Source organism: Giraffa tippelskirchi, chromosome 12, assembly GCF_054371585.1.
Source record: "Giraffa tippelskirchi isolate mGirTip1 chromosome 12, T2T-mGirTip1v1.2.pri, whole genome shotgun sequence".
Lineage (NCBI taxonomy): Eukaryota > Metazoa > Chordata > Mammalia > Artiodactyla > Giraffidae > Giraffa > Giraffa tippelskirchi.
In genome coordinates this window covers 87193576-87214456 of record NC_137286.1, presented here as the reverse complement: position 1 = coordinate 87214456, position 20881 = coordinate 87193576, and the positions used below count along the sequence as shown (strand labels likewise).

Below are 20881 nucleotides of genomic sequence, written 5' to 3'. Positions count from 1 at the left end.
CTAACCTTCCAGGGTGGAGGCCTCTCAGTTCTGTGGCTCCTTTCCTCCAACGCCCTCTTCTTCATCAACCTTGTCAGCTCCTCAGGCCGCAGGCACCTGCCAGCTCCGTGTTACCCCTCTCTGCAGCCGCTCCAAGTTCCACTGTCACAGCTCACACTGTGACCCCATAGCTATCTTCCAGCTCATCTTCCCTCTTGTCCTCCCACTCCAATGATCCTGACTCGACCAGGACCTATAACCCGGGTTCCTCCCGCCTTCTCACTCTCTTTCCCTGAGCTCCTCCTGCTCCTTGTCTGCCATGTTCCACAGCAATCACTACAGCCACTCCCTCATTACTTCAAATGACTTATAAAAAAATATCCTGATTGTATACAACCCTAGAACTACAGAGACACCTTATCTTTTAAAACTATGAAACTCATACAGCCGTAAGAATGAAGTTCTGATGCAAGCTCCAGCATAGATGAGCCTTGAAAACATGCTAAGAGAAAGAAGCCAGTCTTCAAAGGCTGTGAATTGCATGATTCCATTCAATGCACTATCCAGACTAGGCAAATCATAGAGACAAAAGTGGATCAGTAGAAGAGGGGAGAATGAAGAATCTGCTAAAGGACAGGGGTTTCTCTGGGGTGGCATGAAGCTGCTCTGAAATGAGATAGTGGTAATGGTTCCAAGACTTAGTGGATATACTAAAAACTTTGCATTAAAAAGATGAATTTTATGGCATATGAATTATACCTCAATTTAAAAATGACCCCACTTCTCCTCCAGCTACCACCCCATCTCTTCTCTCTCCGGACAGTAAAACTCCTTCAAGACTGACCACACTCACTGTCTCCAGTCTCTCTCCCTTAGGTTCAACGCAAACCAATCCGACGCTCACCAACCTTACCGCTCTCCTCTCTAGTCGTTACCATATACTAAACTCTTCAACCATTCTTAAAACCAGAAACAAAATAACCTCTGTGGCACCAGTCTACTTCTACTCAATAAAAGTTTGCTGACAGAACTGAATAAATGATGACAGGAAACACAGGCTCAGCTCTCTACTCAGTTTTTTTTAATGTAGAAGAAGAGAAAAACAGGACATCTTTCTAACATCTTTGAAACATGGGCCTCTTATACATACTGCAAACAAAACTATGCAGCAACCTAAATACCACTATTTGAGTCCTCCACCAAGAGTTTATCTTAAACATAGCAACTTTCAATTATCAGAAAGCATTAAAAAGCAACTGAAGGGACTTCCCTGGTGGTCCAGTGGTTACGACTCCATGCTTCCACGGCAAGGGGCCAGGTTTGATACCTGGATGGGGAACTAAGACCCCATGTGCCACAACGTGTGGCCGAAAACAAAAAAGCAGCAATTGAAAATTTGAACACCATCACCAAACGTGAGAGAGCAATTCAAGGCTTGAAATCTTGATCATCAGAATAAAATAATATACAATTTTAAAAATTATGACAAAATATGGTAACTCAAAAGATACTATTTACTCAAGTAAGATAACTAAAAGGTTATAAAAGTAACACAGATTACCTACCTGTTCCATAGAAGGACAAGCAATGATTTGAACATCTTCAGGGCTAAACTCTTCCTTTAACAAGACGTGGAACTTCTGGAAGACTTGCTGAATATTATTCTTAGAAAGAAGAAAAGGCAATCATATTACATGAGTCACCGAAAACAGATTCAGCCTCCTTAAACATGAAGAACCAAGGAAGTTAAATACTACTACTTGCCAAAACAAGTGGAGGAGACGTATCTTCCAGGGGATTACCAAAGACATGTAACTGGCACTTAATATTTCACATGCCAGCACAACCTGACTAATAAGACTTATCAGATAACATTTCCTGGAAAAAACTAAACTCTTGCCAGCCCTGTCCCCTCCAGAGAATAATAAGAGTCTTCAGCAGCAATTTCTTCCACAAAAGATAATGAAGTTCCCAGACACATAAATTGTACTTTAAAAATCAACCAAGGCCTTGGGTAAAGGTGTGAGCTCAACACAGAGCTGGAAGCAGTGAGTACTAAATGTGCTCTGGCGTTTAATCCCTTGGTGGTCGCTGCAAGCCATTTATTTCCACTACTCGCCAGTAAAATGGGGCATAGATCCTGAGATGCTGTTCTCTCAAGTGCTGGGCCGCACCTCACACAAAGGTCTGATTACTTATTTACTCATTTACTAATTTCTACTTTTTGGTAGAAATTACCCTTGTGTCATAGGTAACCATAAAAAATTAAGACAAAATCAGGGCTGGGCTGGGGGGTGGGAGGGGGGGACAGAATCAGACAGATGCAAGTTTTTAAGTCTTTCAAGAATCCCAGTGCTTTTTTTTACTTTTTTTTAATCGACTGCACTAGAATAGTAGATCAACATTTCCAAATGTTTACAGGAAGAAGAAAATGCAAGACGAAGCAAGAATACTTGAAGAGACCAGCCAACATTCAACCAGATCATCATGAAACTTACCCTGACTGGTTTAAACAGGATGAACTCAGTATCCTTGTTGGACAGGTACAAGGACATACTTCTCAATGTCAGGGGCAGCTTTGCTTTTATTGTCTTGTAGGCACTTGCCACAAGGTCACTGACCTTTGCTGGAAAGAAATTAGCCTCCTTAGTATCACAAATAAAAACAAAAGAAGTACTTCTGTTTTAATTCAGAGGAGAATAAAAGGAGAGAAAAACAGCAAAAGACGACTATTTCTTCAAAGAATTTTTTTTCACTTTTGTTTATTTATCAAGTTTAATCACAAGCCCATAAACATTCACTAAGTATTTAGATATATAAAATTCTAACCACAAAGGCTAAACAGAAAAGAATTCCCCCAGCATGGCTCAGGACATTCATAGGAACGGTAGTATGGTGCCTTTGGAATTTGGAGATAAGAGGTAAGGTAAAATTAGAAGTAATTTGCAGAGAAATACTAGAAGGAATTACTTTGTAATGAATGAACTTATTCACTGTGACTCTTACTGACTCACAGTTAAGAGATGCTCTCTGTCTTATGAGATCATTCAGAAAATGCCCACACATATTTAATAGGAACTAAAAATCCATTTGTTACGTTCTTATACTATATTATCAGAAAAGGAGTAGAATCCCAGAAAATTGTAACTGAAATAATTAGTAGCCCAGATGTAGTGTCTCAAAAGAAGTACAAATGGAAAAGAACAGCAGTAATTTGTATAAAGTATTTAAAAGAGAAAATTACCTAGAAAGCTAGAAAGGAAAAGACTGATTAATCATTTCAAAGATGGTCGATCTCACTCATAATTAAGGAAATGTATATTAAAACAACTGAACTATTTCAGAATGGTTACAATCACTAAGATTGTGCATATCCACATTTGGCAGAGGTGTGGGGAAACGGGCACCTTCATGCACCATAATTTTTGGTCATGCCATGTGGCACTGACTGCAGAGACCTAACTACTGGTTGTCTGTTGTTTTAGTTGCTAAGTCATGTCCAACTCTCTGCGACCCCATGGACAGTAGCCCACCAGGTGCCTCTGTCCATGGGATTCTCTAGGCAAGAACACTGGAGTGGGTTGATCTTCCCAACCCAGGATCAAACCTGTGTCTCTTGCGTTGGTAGGTGGGTTCTTTACTACTGAGCCACCTGGGAAGCCCATTTTAACTACTGGACCACCAGGGAATTCCCCTTCATCCACTGTTGATGGGAATACAGTATGAACTGGTTCAACTTCTTGGAAGGGATACTGAGCAATGTCTAGCAAAACCGAAAATACACATACTCTTTAATATTTAATGTTTGTACTGCTAAAAATTTACCTTATGAACATGCTCAAAAAATACCACCAAGATATGTGTGTTTATTAAAGAGTGTAAAGAAAAACTAAAAGTAATTTGAATATTAATAGAATTATTAAAGAAATTGCACTCTAGTGATGTATGTGTCCATTAATTAGAATGGGTAGAGCTGGATACGCTGATATAGAAGGGGCTCTAAGGTAAAGAGTAAAGTGTTTAAAAAAAAAAGGGGCAGGGAGGGGATATTTTGTAAACAGACTGGGTAGGAGGTCCCTGGAAAAAGAGAATCAAGCATGGCTTTCTTGACATAAGGAAAGCCATTTTGTCCTAAGTCATTTTGTGATCTAAGCTCAGCTACAATGCTTGTCCTTGAACAGGTCTCAGTAATTGATGATCTTAAGGGAAGTGAGGGAATGTAGGAACAAAGGAAAAGCAGTCAAAAAACAACAGTTCAGTGACAAAACACTAGCTTTGTCCTCAAGGGATACAGAGAACAATCTGATACACGTCTTAGAGTTCTGCAGGAAGTAAGGTCCACAGCCAGGTGGAGGCTGGAATGATGATGTTGACCCTCATGACTTCAATCAACTAAAGCTTAGATTCTGTAGACCACTGCCCCAGTTCAATGCTGAATTCTCTGCTCAAGCCCCTTCATCAATATGTGTACCCTTGGCTTAAAACTTCCCCAATTTTGCAGTCTGGGGAGATGCTGCTTTGGGAAAGATCCCTGGTGTTCTTTCTTGCTGCAAGTAACACCTCCTTCTTTCTCCTGATCTTTGCCTTGTTTGTGTCTTTTAGCTCAACACTTACCAAAAGGCAAACTTGGTGAGTGTAGAGCTAAAACTTGTTACCTAAAAAGTGGTTACCCAGGTTTTTCAAGTAACAATAGTATAATCTTATTTGTATAACATGTTTCAAGTCCATATATGCTAGAATACACATGGTTCAAGAAGCAGCTGTGAACAGTGGTTACCTCGGAGAGAACTAGTTTGGAGGTGGAGAACAGAATTACTTCTAATTTTATACTTCTCCACATTTCAACTTTCATACCATGTTAAAATTTTTTTTAGTTGAGGAGGGTCATAGATGAGCAGGGCAAGAAAGTGCCAGTGCTCTCAAGAAGAAAGAACAAACAATCCAAGAACTGCAAATTTTTCATAAACAGATGAAAACTACTTTAAGACAATTAATTCCATAGGCTCTGGTCCTCTCATCACTAATACACTTGAGGGGTCACTGGTCAGTTTTCAGAGGCCTGGATAACTACAGTTATATGTGGAGCTCAGTAAATAAAGTATCCTAATTCTTAAGAAGGTATATTTCCCAGAGTGGAATAACAAACTGGCATCCTAATTACAGCTCAATCTCATGAGTTTATCATGAACTGACCCCAAGAATGTGATCAAGTCTGCATGTACCACATTAACCCTGGGCTCCAGGGGTCCAAGACAAGTTCCTAGACTATTCTTGGTGCTCCCTCCCCAAAGGCTCAAATATCTTTGACGTTTCAGTGTGGGTTTCTCCTGTTACAGATCAAGAGACAGTAACTCCATAGTCCCTGTGGCCAAAGGGGGTGGAAGATACAACTAGGTAAACTGAAGTGTCACTGCTAACATTCGCCAGCATCTCCTCACACAGAAAGAAACAAAATGATTAAATGACAAAAACAGTAAGCCTTATTTCATCTAGTCCTTCTATAGGCCTCCTTTTCCCTTCATCTACTCCTGCTTTACTAATGACAACTGTAGTGCTACTTAAGAGCACCACGCACTCAACACTGGGACTTCTACTAGGATTCCAGTTGAGAAAATGATGGCCCCTATTTTGAGCAAAAGAGAATCTTTTCAGAGCAGAAAGGAAATACATTAATTATGCATCAAGCCCCTCCGCTTAGCTGTACTAACTATGTCTATGCCAATTTGTTGGTTTCTACCTATTTTAAGAAAAGTTTATTGCACCCAAGAGTTTCATCTCCATTAACATTCAAAATAAAATCAGCTCCTATGTCTAAATAAGCTCTGCAAGTAACTGAAACCTTGAGCCAAAAGCCCAGTTAATCCAAAGACAAACAGAATTCCTTCTAGAACTAGTGCTGAGTTTCAAACTGACAAGCCTGCTGCTGACCCTGAGGGGTGAGAACAAGTGGTTGCCACCAGGCTGACTATAGTTAGAATTTCCAGTACTGTCAGTAAAAGACTGGTTTTCTTTCTCTTCACAGAATGTACTACTACATGAAGGATGTTCTCTGTCCTTCCATAAGATGGCGAAGATTTCAATCTCATATACAACACAAGGTTTAAAAGAATAAATCCAGTATACCATTCACTGTCTCTACCACAGTAAACAAAAGGACTAAAGCGTGTCACAAAGTTTATTTGCAAAATAAAACAAATCAATGCAAACCTATAAAAGTTCCCATGACAAATTTTTGGAATGAAATCCTGCCTTCCGTTCAAATACAAGTGATAATTCTCCATGCTTCTCAAATCTTCCCAAGAGACACAGAGCTACTCTTACTCTTCTCTGTTCTACTTCAACTTCAAACTAACCTGAGGCACTAATAAGAATAACTGAAAATTTCAGAATGGCCTCAATTCTTTTTCCCAAAAGAAATAAGTACCTGACAGACATTAACACTCTTTCACTACAGAAAGCCAATTGTGTTAAGAACCTAATTCCAGTTTAGACAGTCAATTTTTTACGGCTGCTTAGACGGAATCGTCCTTCGGCTTTCTCTCACTATAAGCAAAACGCTTCCTACCAACTTGCACACGGCTTACCCATAATTAAAACACTTGTTTCTTCACCATCGCACTCTTTTCATTCAAAGGATCTCTATCACAACATGAGCCAAGGATCGGCCAGAAATATATAATCTAACAAAGTGATTTATTCTGGTTGAATGACAACTTAAACTGTCACAAAATGGACCAAAAATAACCCACAAAACTAGTCTTGATTTTCAATGTCTAATATCTAATGCCAAAGAAGGGAAAAAAGCTTCTAGCACAAAAAAATTTACATTTAGGAAAGAGTTAAGACAGGAAACATCTCAAGCATTTCTGCCAATCAATGACATTGCCTGCCAACTCCCAAACAACTTTTACAATTTTTTTCAAACACTCTACAACATTAAAGAGAATGTGACTTGTATAAAATGTAATAATGTCCAACATTTCTTCATATAATACTTGGAAACAGTAGCATAACACTGTATTTTCAACCAAGTTCTAAGACAGTGAAAAGCAGGTATACAAAAACTAGTGCACTCAAAGCATTGTCATCTAAGCCATATTTTATTTTTAACTGGGTGTGTGCGTATGTATATGTATGTGTGTGTGTATTTTTTTTAAATTCTTCCTTCGACTTGGAATGCTTGTTGAAATACAAGTAGTGTTGGCTCAATTAAGACCTGTCAACTCCAAACTGGATCTTGCATTAACCTAAACCACAGCAGGAGTAGTAAACTAACTCCAAACTGTCAGAGCATGACTATATACATGCAAATTAACTGACATCCTAAAAGAGAAATCCCAAATAGTAAAACGTGGATACCTGGTTGTGCCCAAGGCTGCTGAGAGAGCGTATACTTAGGTCCTCCCTGACTGGCCATTGTTTTTAACGCTGAAACCTAGTAGAGGAGACAAAAGGAAAAAAGTTTCATTTCACTGATGACAAATTAAAGTAGAACTGCTCTCAAAAGATGTGACGCCATTCGAACCTATGAAAATAATAATAACCAAATGTATAGCTCTAAGAGCAAATGGATCATTTCCCATAGTCCTTTACAACCAATAAAATATTTTAGCAAAATTTCCTTCATGATTTCAAGGCATACTACTGTTTTGCAAAAAGAAAACCACACCAATGTCCTGAGGCGCTCTGCCTGAAACGTTTCCGGAAGACTAGGATGGAGACTGAGAGAAACAGCAACACAGATCTCTCTCTAAGTGGACTGCTGGGTTAACTTTAAATTATTTTCGTATGTTATCAGAAAAAGTCACAGAACTGGACAAAATCCCTTTTATATAGCTACAGGGTCCTTTTCTTCATTATAGACAGAGAGAATGTTATTTAAAAAAAAAAAAAGGTTTTCAGATGGCATCAGAAAGCACACTTGACCAACTAGTGTTACAGGTATGGAACTGGATGCCCACCCTCTAGTCACTTCTCTTTTCATTCCTCAGCATCAATACAGAGAAGCAAAACCATGCATTTTGGACAAGAATGTTCTTAAGATGGCAAATTACAGCGGGGCTAAGGCGGAGCTGGGGAGCGTGAAAGACAGAAATGCATAAAACTTCTCTTTAGAAATGGACTGCTAGGTGCCAAAGGTGCTCAGTAGGCAGTCTCATTAGAAAGACTTCAATACCAGCTCTTCAGATTTCTCATAAAGCAAGCCACATAAATATGCAGGCAGAGAATGGGCACAGACAGGATAGAACGTTAACCCAGGCCGGTCTAGCCCTCTGTTTCTACCAAGTTCACATTCCTGAAACTACTTCTAGGCCCTTGCTCATGTTGTCATGTGTATAAAATCACCCCTTTCCACTGTCACTCAATTCCTCCAAATGTCTTTATTTTTACTGTGAAATGCTGCTTTTAAAAGTGAGTCATTCTCTAGGGATTAGACAATGCTAGAAGAAAAACATGTTCATGTTTAGTGTATATTGTCCCCAATATTTCCCAACGTAAATAGAAACATACTAACGTGTCTACATTTACAAAAGCAGGAACACAGTGCTCTGAAAACTGTTTTTTTCCACTTAAATCTAAGTCCTGAACATTTTTCTGTATCCAACTGTTACACTTTAATAGTAATGTCTGCCTGTTAGTCCATTGACTGTTTCAGAATTTAACCAATTTCATAACGACATATATTACACAGAACTATTTTTATATTAAAAGCAAATACAGACTTGTATATTCACCTCTATTTACTATGTAGATAACATATTAGGTTGGCCATAAAGTTTGTTTCGGTTTTCCCATTAACATCTTATGGAAAAACCTGAATGAACTTTTTGGCCAACCCAATACTTGTCTTTAAGTTAAACCTCAAGGAGCATTTTCCACAAACAGTTTCCCCAATTAGCCCCATCTTTTTTAAAACTCTACAGGATGAAGACAGACCCACTGTCTCATAATGACACTTCTATATACAGCTTCATGTTTACACAATATCCATTTTGATTTCCCATTAGGTTATAACTCCTTAAGAACAGAAATTAAATTTATAGGTCAAATTCTATTACAACACTATGTCAGAAAAAAATTTAATTTATAGTGTTACTGAGGAAATTAATAATACTTCAGAGGGAACATTAAGAGTAAACTTTCAACACTTTAGCAAATTGTTTGAGAGGAAATGAAAACTGCTAATGTAAGTGAGTTTTTAGCATAAACTGGTCCCACACGGGAAACACTTTTTAGCTTAGCTATAAACTTTGAAATTATACTTCCTATGAAATGCTTTCATTCAGATTTTTTTGCAAAAGGAAAATCTTCACTTCATATTTGTCATATAAACTAACATTTCTTCAAGTACTTAGAAAGTACTTTGCTATTTTTGATCTTCTGGTCCTGATACATATAGTGATATATATATATATATATACACACATCACTATATAGAGTATAGTGAAAGTTGCTCAGTTGTGTCTGACTCTGCAACCCCATGGACTCTAGCCCACCAGGCTCCTCTGTCCATGAGATTCTCCAGGCAAGAATACAGGAGTGGGTAGCCTTTCCCTTCCCGAGGGGATCTTCCTGACCCAGGGATCAAATCCGGGTCCTCCAGCATTGTAGGCAGATTTTTTATCATCTGAGCCACCAGGGTCCTCATATTAACCTTAAGTAAGAAGGAGGGATACAACAGCTCTCTTCTGTACAGATCAGAAAACAAGGCTTGGAGGTGCATAAAGTGGTCCACAGCTCAGTTTTCTTGCCTCAAAACGCTATGCTCTTTCTACTGCCCTCATGACTATCCCAAGCCCTACTTAAGAGTTTGTTTCAAGCAATATTCAACATGATGAAATTCAAGAACAATAAAACAGTGTGGACAGTTTTTTAGTTTCGGAAAATACCTGACCCAAATGTTTCCCTATGACCCCCTAGCCCTCAACACTTGGAAAACAGTTTTACACTCCCTGTGTGCCTGCTCAGTTGCTCACTCATGTCTGACTTTTCATGACTCCGTGGACCGTAGCCCACTAGGTTCCTCTGTCCATGGGATTTCCCAGACAAGAATACTGGAATGGGTTGCCATTTCCATCTCCAGCGGATCTTTCCGACCCAGGGATCAAACCTGGGTCTTCTGAATTGCAGGCAGTCTCCTACATTGCAGGCAGATTCTCTACCGACTGACCTCCTGGGAAGCGCACTGCACTCCCTAGGACCATTCAAATGATGCTGAGAGGAAAGGCTACTTTTCAAGGAGCAGGAAACAAGGCAAAGTTCTTCTAGAACTTTATCATTCGCAAGAAATTTCATTATTTTATAAAATAAAATTTTATTAACTGTGACCCCCCAAAACAATCAGGAAGGATGTTTACACCAGATAGATAAAAACATCATAGAAATGTTCATCTCATGTGTAATGGGTCACACACTGCAAAGGTTGAATTTCTCAGTCTGAAATGAAGATGATTTACCTACTCTAGCTACAGGGGATGTAAGAAGAATTAATGAAAACAAAGCATCTCAACAAAGAGAGCTCAAGCAAAGAGCTACATAAACAATAAAGCAAATTTACAACAAGTGAAAGGGAATCGGAATCACACCTAGAGTCTTCAGGTACAAAAAATAAAGCCTTCTGACAACCTAAAAATGTTCTCTACAGATTCTCACAGTTTGTTTTATTAGGCAAACCCATATATACTTTAAAAATCAGTCCAAACTCAGAAACAAGCTGAGGACATTTTGTTATTGAGGCTTACATCCAAACAGTAAATACTGAGATCTACAAGCATACATCCAAATGAAAGGTGAAATAAATACTGTTGCCTTTTTACATCAATGAATACTGTTTTTCTTGCAGTCATTTATCAAGGCACAAGAACTAACTGCCTTACAATGGCAATTATAATAAAAGGGGTATAAGATTCTGCAACTGCAGAATTACCTTCAAAGAAAATCCTTTAAAGTTTTAAAATCATTTACTCTGTCTCTGGAGAAGGAAATGGCAACCCACTCCAGTACTCTTGCCTGGAAAATCCCATGGATGGAGGAGCCTGGTAGGCTGCAGCCCACGGGGTTGCTGAGGGTCGGACATGACTGAGCAACTTTACTTTCACTTTTCCCTTTCATGCATTGGAGAAGGAAATGGCAACCCACTCCAGTGTTCTTGCCTGGAGGATCCCAGGGACGGGGGAGCCTGGTGGGCTGCCGTCTATGGGGTCACACAGAGTCGGACACGACTGAAGCGACTTAGCAGCAGCAGCAGCAGCAGCACTCTGTCTCTGCTATTCAGAATACTAGTAACGCTGACTTGGTGAAACGTGAAAAATGTTTGGTCCACAAATTCTCAGAAACAATGTCTTAAATGATCACAAGTGTCTGCATGAACTCTAGTGTGTACAGTGCATGTGAGCTGCCTATGTGTGTATATATATCTTCGCCTCTGACCCACTCTATGCCAAGAGGACAAGGCAAGAAACCTAAATTTGGAATCTGTTGTTTTTCAGTCATTCAGTCACATCTGACTCTTTGCAACCCCATGGACTGCAGCTCGCCAGGCTTCCCAGTCCTTCACTACCTCCAGGAGTTTGCTCAATCTTATGTCCATTGAGTCAATGTTACCATCCAACCATCTCATCCTCTGTCGCCCCTTTCCCCTCCTGTCCTCAATCTTTACCAGCATCAGAGTCTTTTCCAATTTGGAATAAGACAACGTAAAAGGGATGCTGGGTCCTCTAAGCTGAAGTATCTACTAAAGAGTCTCACTAAACAGTGAGGAGCAGTGAGGGACCAGGGTTGTAAAAGGAAAAACGATACAACTGTGAATGAACTGAGCAAGGGGAACACAGACTGAGCCGGTGGCGGGAGTGAGGGAGACCTCTGCCTCCCGTCCCACAGTGAGAGGAGTATAAACAGAGGTGTATGATCAGCTACACAGGGGTCCCTGCTGTAGTGTGTGGCATGTCCATGCAGAGCCATGCTATAATTCAGACTTGGATATATATTTTCTACCTAAATGTCTCATTTTTAAAGAATGTTCAGTGTCCAGAATCTTCCCAAATGCACAAAGTTAAACTAGATTCCCAGGTGACACTAGTGGTAAAGAACCAGCCTATCAATGTAGGAGATGTAACAGACATGAGTTCAATCCCTGGGTCAGGAAGATCCCCTGGAGGAGGGCATGGCAACCCGCCCCGGTATTCTTGCCTGGAGAATCCCATGGACAGAGGAGCCTGGTGGGCTACAGTCCACAGGGTTGCAGAGAGTCAGACACAGAAGCGACTTAGCACATATTAAATATATCAAACTTATACTCAGGTCAACTTGGACAATTGCCATCAGTAAATTTTCATTCTTTTGACTTCTAGGAAAACTGTGTTTTTCTAGGAAAAAACCCTTTAAGCCAAGATTTCATTATAACCAACTTGTTTACATCAGAAGATTCGTTCTGCTGCCCTGTCACTGTAAAATATTCATCTCTAGCATTTCCCACCAGTATTAATGTGGATGCTCTCCCCAAAACATATACTACAATCTACAAACTAGTTGTCCATGAGGGCAGTTTTAGTAAAAAGTATGATGACTTCATTGTAACTTACAAAATATCAATACTTGCACCATTTTTTAAAAATCAAAAGCTAGTAGAAAACATTTACACCACATTCCTTTTAAATTTATGTAGTGAGGAAAAAAAAAAGCACACATTTCAAATTCTTGACAAATAGGCTAAAATCCACCAAACAAGTAATATACCCCAATCATAAAAAAACAGTTTACCATTTCTATATTTCTTTTTTTTTTTGGTATCATTTCTTATTTTTAAAAACTAGTATCTTCTGTCTTTATCACGGGACCCAGCAACATGTTACTAACGGACAATTTCCTGGGCTGCCTCTTGTCATTTCACAGATACACCCTGTCTCCCCACTGAAGACTTAGGTAAGCAAATTTGAGAGAAAAGGCTGTCATGTTTTTATTTTTTTTTTAAATGTCCTCAAATTCAAGTCTGGACAGACAGTAGAGGTTAAAGTTAATTTCAAGACTTTTTTAAACATCTTTACAAGGTAAGTTCTTAGCAACAAAACTTAGATTTTTAAAAAACAATTATTGAAAAAAGAAGGTCAAAACTGCCATGATCTGATTTTTTTCTTTGCTGGCATTTGCCAGTTCATGGATTTTAGCTGGAAGACAGAGAGATAGATTATTATAAATCTATGTCTCTGGTGATGAACAATGCAACGATATAGAATCTTCAATTCTCAATTATCCATACAAAATGAAAGGTAGGAACAGCATGTAAGACAAGAGGAAAATAAATCACTCATTTAGGTAATGGGAAGCCCTCATGCACAGGTCTGTGCCTACTGCCATGAAGGTCCTAGTCTAGGAAAGTGCGAGTCCCGGACTACATGCAGACATCCACACTGTGGAGAGCAGAGCTGGCCAGAGCCTGCAAGAACCAGCTTAGCGATGCTTGCACCTTCCTTTAAAACTGAAGAATCCTGCTGCCCACCTAAAGGTTCGAACCAAACAGCTTCTATAAGAGGACACACAGTGATCTCTTAGGATCTTTAAGATGTCAGTTTACTATTTCCTTCTGCAAAGGGTTTCACAAGAAGGCAATTCAAATTGCAATCCAGGGAAGAATTCAAAATACTTTACCAAATATGCAGCAAGGTCTATACCTTTGTCAGGAACTCCTCCAGCGGCTCTATGAACAGCTTGGTCTGCTGCTGAATAAACTGCTCACAGGCTGATTTCAGGTGACGGTCTACGTCTTTTTTAGAGTCAAGGTAATGTTCTCTTATCTCAGGAGTACCCTTAAAAATAAGATGACAATTTTCTCCTGTTTTTATGTGCCTAGAAATTACCAGACATGTAAAGAATGTCGTTTCTCTCCCACCACCAAGGAAACAGACTCCTTCTCACCTCCAACAAGAACTCTATCAAGGCATTGTTGCTATTCAGCCTAAAAAATCTTGGAACAGTCATAGGATTCAGGATTTTAAATGCTGCATCTGTGAAACAAAATTACTCATCCAGTGAACATGTACAGTTTCAACAGAGAAGTCACGTAACTATTTCAGTGTGTAAACATACACTCGTTCTCTATTACCATAGAGCAAGAGCGCTTTCATTTCCAAGTCACCTCCATGAGTGGGTGAGGTTAGTGCCCATGATGGCTACAGTACTCACACGTAATTATTTTCTAGAACTCAGAATTGCAAAATGGCTATTAACTGCAATTATTTATTTTTAGGAAAAAAGAAAAAGGATAAATGGTAATTAACACCTCACAATTTCACAGCTTTACTTTAATGATGCTAAACAAGATTTTCCTAAAAAAAAAAAAAAAAAAAAAAGATTCATATACTTACCCAGCTTCTTTTGTTTAAGATCTGGCTGGCATAGAAATTTATTCATTCAAAGCAAAGAGAATAAATTAATATGTCAACCAGAAAAAAAGAAAAAAACACACCAAAAGGACATATTTACCCCTTAACCTCCAGACTAACTAGAATCTGTGTGAAGTACTAACAGGTCTCATTGATGTTCAAATGCAATAAGATATAACGTTAGTCGTGAGAGGTTAGAGGCTTAAAAGTAAAGCTAGCAAGTATTATTAAGTGATAGTCAGAAAAGACCATTGCTTTGCTTTGCCTTGCCAGGCTGGAAAAAGCACAGCATGAAGTGCTTCTAGCCTGGATTTAAAAGTACACACACACCACACTGTACTCCCTGCCTCAACTGTGAACTGATTTTACTGAAAAAAATCCCCTCTCTATCAGATTCAGGATTCTGAATTCAGTATTCTTTAGTAAATGACTCTTCATTTCCGCTGTCCTTTCTACAAGAAGCCTGAAAAGCTGTAAGTGATCATACAGCAGAATTACAGAACCTTCATTATGCTGTAGGGAAAACATATTTTAAACCAAAATTTGCCGAATTTTAGAGTACTTCATTTTCTCACACCTCAGTGGATCTATAGTAGAATGAAGCAGCAACAGGTTATGAATTAGAAAAAACTGGAAAGAAAACAGATCAGTCCTGCTTCACCTCATCCCTTGAATAAAATAAGAACCATCAGCGCCTGGCATGCCTCAAGGTTAGGGTGCTATTCCCACATGTCACACTGAAAGGAAAGGAGGAAATCAACCAGGATGTTTGGGTGATGGAAGCCTCTGATGAGAATAAACTAAAAAAATTTTTTTTTAAAAATGATACATTCTATAAAGGCAAAAGTCAGGAAATCCGGCTGCTGTTATTTAAAAATTATATATATATATATACAAGGCAGATGAATAACATATAGACTTACTATCCAGATTCCACCAGAACCAAAAGGTATTCTTTATGGTGAAAAGGAAAGTGCATTAGGAAAAGAAAAAGAATAAGCTGTTTTAATATGACTCACTCTGATTCCCAGTGATGTTATATCAAGTCCACTATTTTATACACAGTTATTAAGAAAGTAACTTGTTCCTCTTGGAAATCCTGTATTTGGAGACCCTCTAAACCATGGAATACAAAAAGTAATCTGAATGGCTATGAATTTTCTCAATTCTTCCAGTGCACAAGGGAGAAATCCATTCATTTCATAACTAGATGGTTTAAGGCATTAGAGCTTAATTCTCTTGGAAATGGTTAAGAAAATATAAAGTTTAGATAAATTTGTAAGTAAGGGAGATGGATATTGATGGTATATCCTTTAAGTGTTCAAGATCAGCATCTTAAAAAATAACTACTCTAATCTTTTAGAAATCATCACTTGCTAATTCAGTCAGAAACAAATCATTAATATGGATGAAGCACCTATCTCAAGATGATTCAATGTCTATTACCAACTTAAGACCTTATCAATGTGATTACTTAACCAGCTGATTTAATAATACAACTTAAGTTTATTTAAGCACCTTAAACTTACAAAAACACTGTAATATATATTTTCATTCATTTTCACTCTTAATGATCTTGATAATCTGGTGAAAGCATCATGATGGGTTGATTCTGCTCACTTTACATGGGGTATGGAAGCTAAAACACACATTTAAAATCACAAGAACCAGGAAATGATGGACCAGGAACAGAACCTGACTCACTCTTCTGATTTTACCCAGCTGGCTTCCTGACTTTCTATGAACTGACAAACCCAACTCAATGTCTAAAATCATTCCAGTTAGCTGACACTCTTAAGTAGTTATTACAGTGATCTTTCATTTTTTAACTGGTTATGATAATATGTGGCAGAGTCTAAGAGAAGTCATACTCCATTCCAAGTTGAAATGCTCAAATTTAGTTTTCTCCATAAAGAAAACACAGCAAGTTAGATGTAACTAGGATGCTGTCAGCTCAGCTTAGTATGAACAAGCAACATGCCCAGAAAGCACAGCATGCAAAATAAAAAATTGCAGATGAACATAAAATAAACCTATAAACCTGTGCTGCCACACTTGGACGGGTCAAACACATCCAACTGTGCCAGCCAGGGCAATGGAGTACCTCTAGTTTTCTTGAGGTCCAGGGAAATTTCCTTAATGGTGAATTCAGTGTGAAATGGAGCAATTTGTTCACGAAGAATCAAAAGGTGCTTTATTAAGAAAAGTTGTCCATCAATCTGAGTCTAAATTGTAAGACAGAAAAATGGATATTATCACAGATTAAGTAAAGATAGGAATACATATAACATGTTTGCTATTAACTCAACATTAATCTATCCAGGTCACTTGCCTTTAGCATAACTACATGGTACCATACTCCTCTGCTGTGTGATGAATCTACCATAGCTTCATGTTGGAACTATCTGGGAAAATCTTACTTCAAACTTTTACTATCATCTACTCTACTTAGCAAACTCAAGAAAGTAAACCAGACAAAAGGTCGTAAAGCAACACAGTTAGAAACAGAAGTCAAGTCTATTCTAACCTGGTGCAGAAAGAGAAGAGACGATATGGCCCCAGATCAGCACAGCACAAGAAGCAGAGCTCCAAGTGTGAGCCTGATTCTGGTCTCTCACGGCTTCCTCGTTTCTCTCAGTAACATAGCTTTCAGCGTTTGGTCAAAGCGGTTTCAATATTCAGAATATTGGAAATATTGGTATTTATATAAAAGTACAAAAGGAGCCTCCGAATGTAAAAAGATTTGGGCTGGTCATTTTGGATCACCCTGCCAGCAACGGAGAATGGACTACCTACACCCCACATAGGAAGAGCAGACACTCCTGCATTTCCTTTTACCCTCTCAAGACACAGCCTCAAGAGTTCTGTGATTCAAGCTCAGCTTTCAAAGCTCTGACCCAGTCCCCAAAACAGTGAATCACCACAGCTCTCATTTCAGAGACGAGTCTGTGTATGAAGAAGAGCAAGGCTATGTCTGCTCCTTCTTGCTGCTACCCAAAACAGACTCACTTTGAAAATATTTTTAATGAACTTATTCTGCATTAGGAAAAGACTAATGTCTTTCCGTAACTAATACAGGCATACCTTGGAGACACTGAGGGTTTGGTTCCAGACCACTGCAATAAAGTGATTATCGCAACAAAGCAAGACACACAAATTTTTTGGTTACATTTACACCATACTATTATGTGGCCAACAGCATTATGTCTAAAGAAACAAAGTACATACCTTAATTTTAAAATATTTATTGCTAAAAATATTAACCATCTTTAGCAATAAAGTATTTTTAAATAACCATCATTTGAGCCTACAGCAAGTCAATAGTGGTATCAAAGATCCCTGATCACCGATCACCATAACAAATATCATAATGAAAAAGTTTGAAACACTGAACTGCCAAAATGTGATACAAGCATTCTAAGGGAGCAAATGCTGGTGGGAAAATGGCGCCAACAGACTTGTTTGACGCAGGGTTGCCACAAATCTTCAGTTTGTAAAAAACCACAGAAGCAAAAACCCCACAGTTATCTGTGAAGCACAACACAGTAAAACGAGGTGTGCTGTGTAAGCTTCAAAGAGGTTATTAAAGTGACTCCTCTCTGTTCTTGCTCTCCTTCCCACCCTCCTGAATAAACACAAATGAACGTGGAAGTATGATTTACTTGATGGAAACGCACTTTTCACTCTGGAACACAGAGCACTGGGTAAGTAGGAAATGCTACCCATTTTGAATAATTGCTCTGTTTTCAAAAGAACTAACAACTCCGAAGGAGAAAATAGTTCCATATACACTGGATTTACTTTGCTGAAGCTACTGTGATTCAGCAAATAGTATCGTGTTAGTGTACTGATATACTAGGTGCTCAATTTAAGTACAGAAGAAAATTTCTTGCCTTAAGAAAGTCTCTTAACACATTAAGCCATTTTCATTGATCACTTTTCCAAAAGTTGAAAGATGAAAAGCACACCAACTTAGTTATGAAAATAAGTCGGCTAATTCTTACTAAATTGAAGGTTTCCTCATATATATCTAAGCACCTTACAATATGAAGGAAACAGAGTTAGACGATGGCCTTATGCGAGGATGGCCTTACAGGTGGTGTGGGGAAAAGGCCGAATAATGAAAAAAAAGGGCTTTCATTCTTTCCTTTAAAATGAGGACAGTGGTACAAGAGGATATAAGCACATGAATTTTTAAAATTAGGTCATTTTTTTCCCTCCGATAATCTGAGAAATACATGCTCACTGTATAAAATGTGGAAAATAAAGACAAATGTGAGAAGAAACGAAAATCGTCTACAGTCACCCAAAACCTTTCATCACTACTTTTTTAAATGAATATATTCATTACATAGTTATCATCTGATTTGTATCCTGCGCCTTGTTTTTACCTTCACATATTTACATTAAATTTTATCATTTCCTTTTCTGGAATTTAACATCTGTATATCTCACTGTATGGAATATACCACAATTTACTTAAACATGTGTCTAGTGTCAGACGTGTTTCCTAATTCCTTCTATCACAAAAGAATATGAAAGCTCAGGCTGGGAAATATGTTTTAAATTTCAACTTGCCTGTCTATAACTTAACCTTCCATTCTCTTCTAGTTCCCGTGTCAGAATTTCCCTTCAACTCTCAATCCCATGAATGGGAATATACAGTGGTCACAAAGGTAGAGCTTTTTCCAGCTTGACTAAGATCCCACATTCTCCCGTGAGGCATTTCTGTTTTTAGTTTATCTAAAACCTTGAAGTTACAAACCAAGTTTATAAATCTGGAAGTCCAGAAAGGTTCACAAGGTCTGAAAACTCCCACAACCTGTGAAATTTTGGCTGGAAACAGTCCCATAACTTCCTCCCTGTTGGTGAACAACAGCTATTTTAGGTGGAGAGTAAAACAGAGCAGCATCCTGAACAATACTTTCTCGAAAAAAAAAAAAAATCTCAGGGGCTGTGGGAGAAGCACATGCCACCAGCCGTCAGCCCCAGATCCCTTCTTCTTGAATAAAAACTGTAAGCTGCAAAATCATGTCAACTCCTTCTAGTCACATAATCCATGGACCACAACTCTTATCTTCCAAACTGACTGACTGATTCCTCCAAGTGAGGCCATTCAGCTATTTGGAATGTCATTGTAGGGATGACGACAGATTGCTACGTTTCTTGAAAAGTTTCAGTATTCCAGGCAAAGAGCAGTCCAGTACCTTCCTGCTACTAAGGCTAGATCAAGAAACCTTTATCCCACAGAATTTATAACCTAAGTATCATTTTTGGTACTTCAGCAAAGCTGGCACTCTCTTATATAGCATAGTCTTTAGCACTAAAATGAAGTACTAGCTTCTCTCAAAGGGCCTCAAAATTAAATCACATTAAAAAAATAAATGCTACTGCCAAAATGGCTTTAAATTTCTGTGCCTGTATATAAACGCTGCATTCCACAATAGTATTATAGATGATCAGATTTCATCAAACCTTGTTTTTGCTGATGGACTCTGATGCTCCAAGCAGTGACTGAATGCAGGCCGACAAGGCTTCCTGTGATAGTCCTTGGAACACTGCCCTCTGGTGAAACAAAAGAGAAACATCCCCTGTAGCACTTCAAACAGCAAAAAGGAAATTCATAGGCTGCAAGTACAGCTTGCTTGCCCTCATCTGATGGATTAATTTATTACTACCAATTGCAAAGAGTCGGACATGACTGAGCAACTGAACCAAACCAATACTCCTCCCAGACTTTCCTATTCCCACACAAGCTTTCTAGACTAGCAAAATTTCCTAATTTGCACCTCTTGAAACTCTCATGTGACCTTTCAACAATATTTCCTGAGCACCTATTTCATGCCAGGCTCTGTGCTGGTCCTGGAAGCACAGTGGTAGGTGCACAAGGCAGATGTGATCTGACCTTGCGGAGTTCTCACTCCAGTACGACCTCATGATATAGGCTGTTTTTTAAACATACAAAACCAACTTTAAAACAAAGCCTCAGGGGGGCGGGGCTAAGGAAAAAAAATAAATAAATAAAACAAAGCCTCAGTAAATCCATTTCTAAAAATGTATCCCAAGTAATATCAGTACTGTATTCTAAGATTCATACGCATGGCTCTTTGCATAATATTATTTAAAGCAGCAAAAAAAAAAAAAAAAATCCAGAAATAACTTAAATGTTCAATGATAGGTGGCTGACCAAATACTAGTAAATCTAAATTATGGAACACTGTGCATGAAATCAAAGGATGCTAAACAGGAAGTGATAAAATTCTTGTACAAGAATATAATTAATTAAAAACAAAATCAAGTTACAAAACAGAAGGTGAAGTATGATTAATTTAATTCTGCCATTCCTCTATCTTCCCAGAGGTGTGGTATGCACACAGACTCCTGTCAGTTCCCCTGCTTTCTCTCTGCCTCTACTCCACCTGAAATGGAACTGATAAGGATGTGTATGGGCAAAATATTTATTACTAGGCCACCATCCTGGGCTCTGCTCTTGTGCGTAATGATTTATTCTCTTTTTGCACCTC

At 38.6% G+C, this 20881-nt stretch overlaps 2 protein-coding genes across 7 annotated transcripts in view; one reads left to right on the top strand and one right to left on the bottom strand.

Annotated features, from left to right (window-relative positions):
* The window catches only part of ERICH6B (glutamate rich 6B), a 90900-nt gene extending 84706 nt beyond the window's left edge, over positions 1-6194 (top strand). The window contains exons 18-19 of one of the 2 annotated variants that reach the window (XR_014070532.1): positions 2401-2522; positions 6002-6194. The gene's annotated coding sequence lies outside the window, so the exon portion shown is untranslated. Of the gene's footprint in view, positions 1-2400; positions 2704-6001 lie in introns of those variants that run through there. The other variant, XR_014070531.1, reaches the window with a different exon arrangement.
* COG3 (component of oligomeric golgi complex 3) overlaps positions 1-20881 on the bottom strand; it is a 59272-nt gene that overhangs the window by 3890 nt on the left and 34501 nt on the right. For 4 of the 5 annotated variants that reach the window (XM_081547332.1, XM_081547335.1, XM_081547334.1 and 1 more), the window contains 7 exons: positions 19833-19922; positions 16462-16582; positions 13891-13979; positions 13647-13781; positions 7339-7414; positions 2478-2605; positions 1545-1643 (listed from right to left, as the gene is read on the bottom strand). In XM_081547332.1, coding sequence (XP_081403458.1) covers positions 1545-1643; positions 2478-2605; positions 7339-7414; positions 13647-13781; positions 13891-13979; positions 16462-16582; positions 19833-19922 — 738 coding nt within the window. Of the gene's footprint in view, positions 1-1497; positions 1644-2477; positions 2606-7338; positions 7415-13646; positions 13782-13890; positions 13980-16461; positions 16583-19832; positions 19923-20881 lie in introns of all 5 variants that reach the window. The other variant, XM_081547331.1, reaches the window with a different exon arrangement.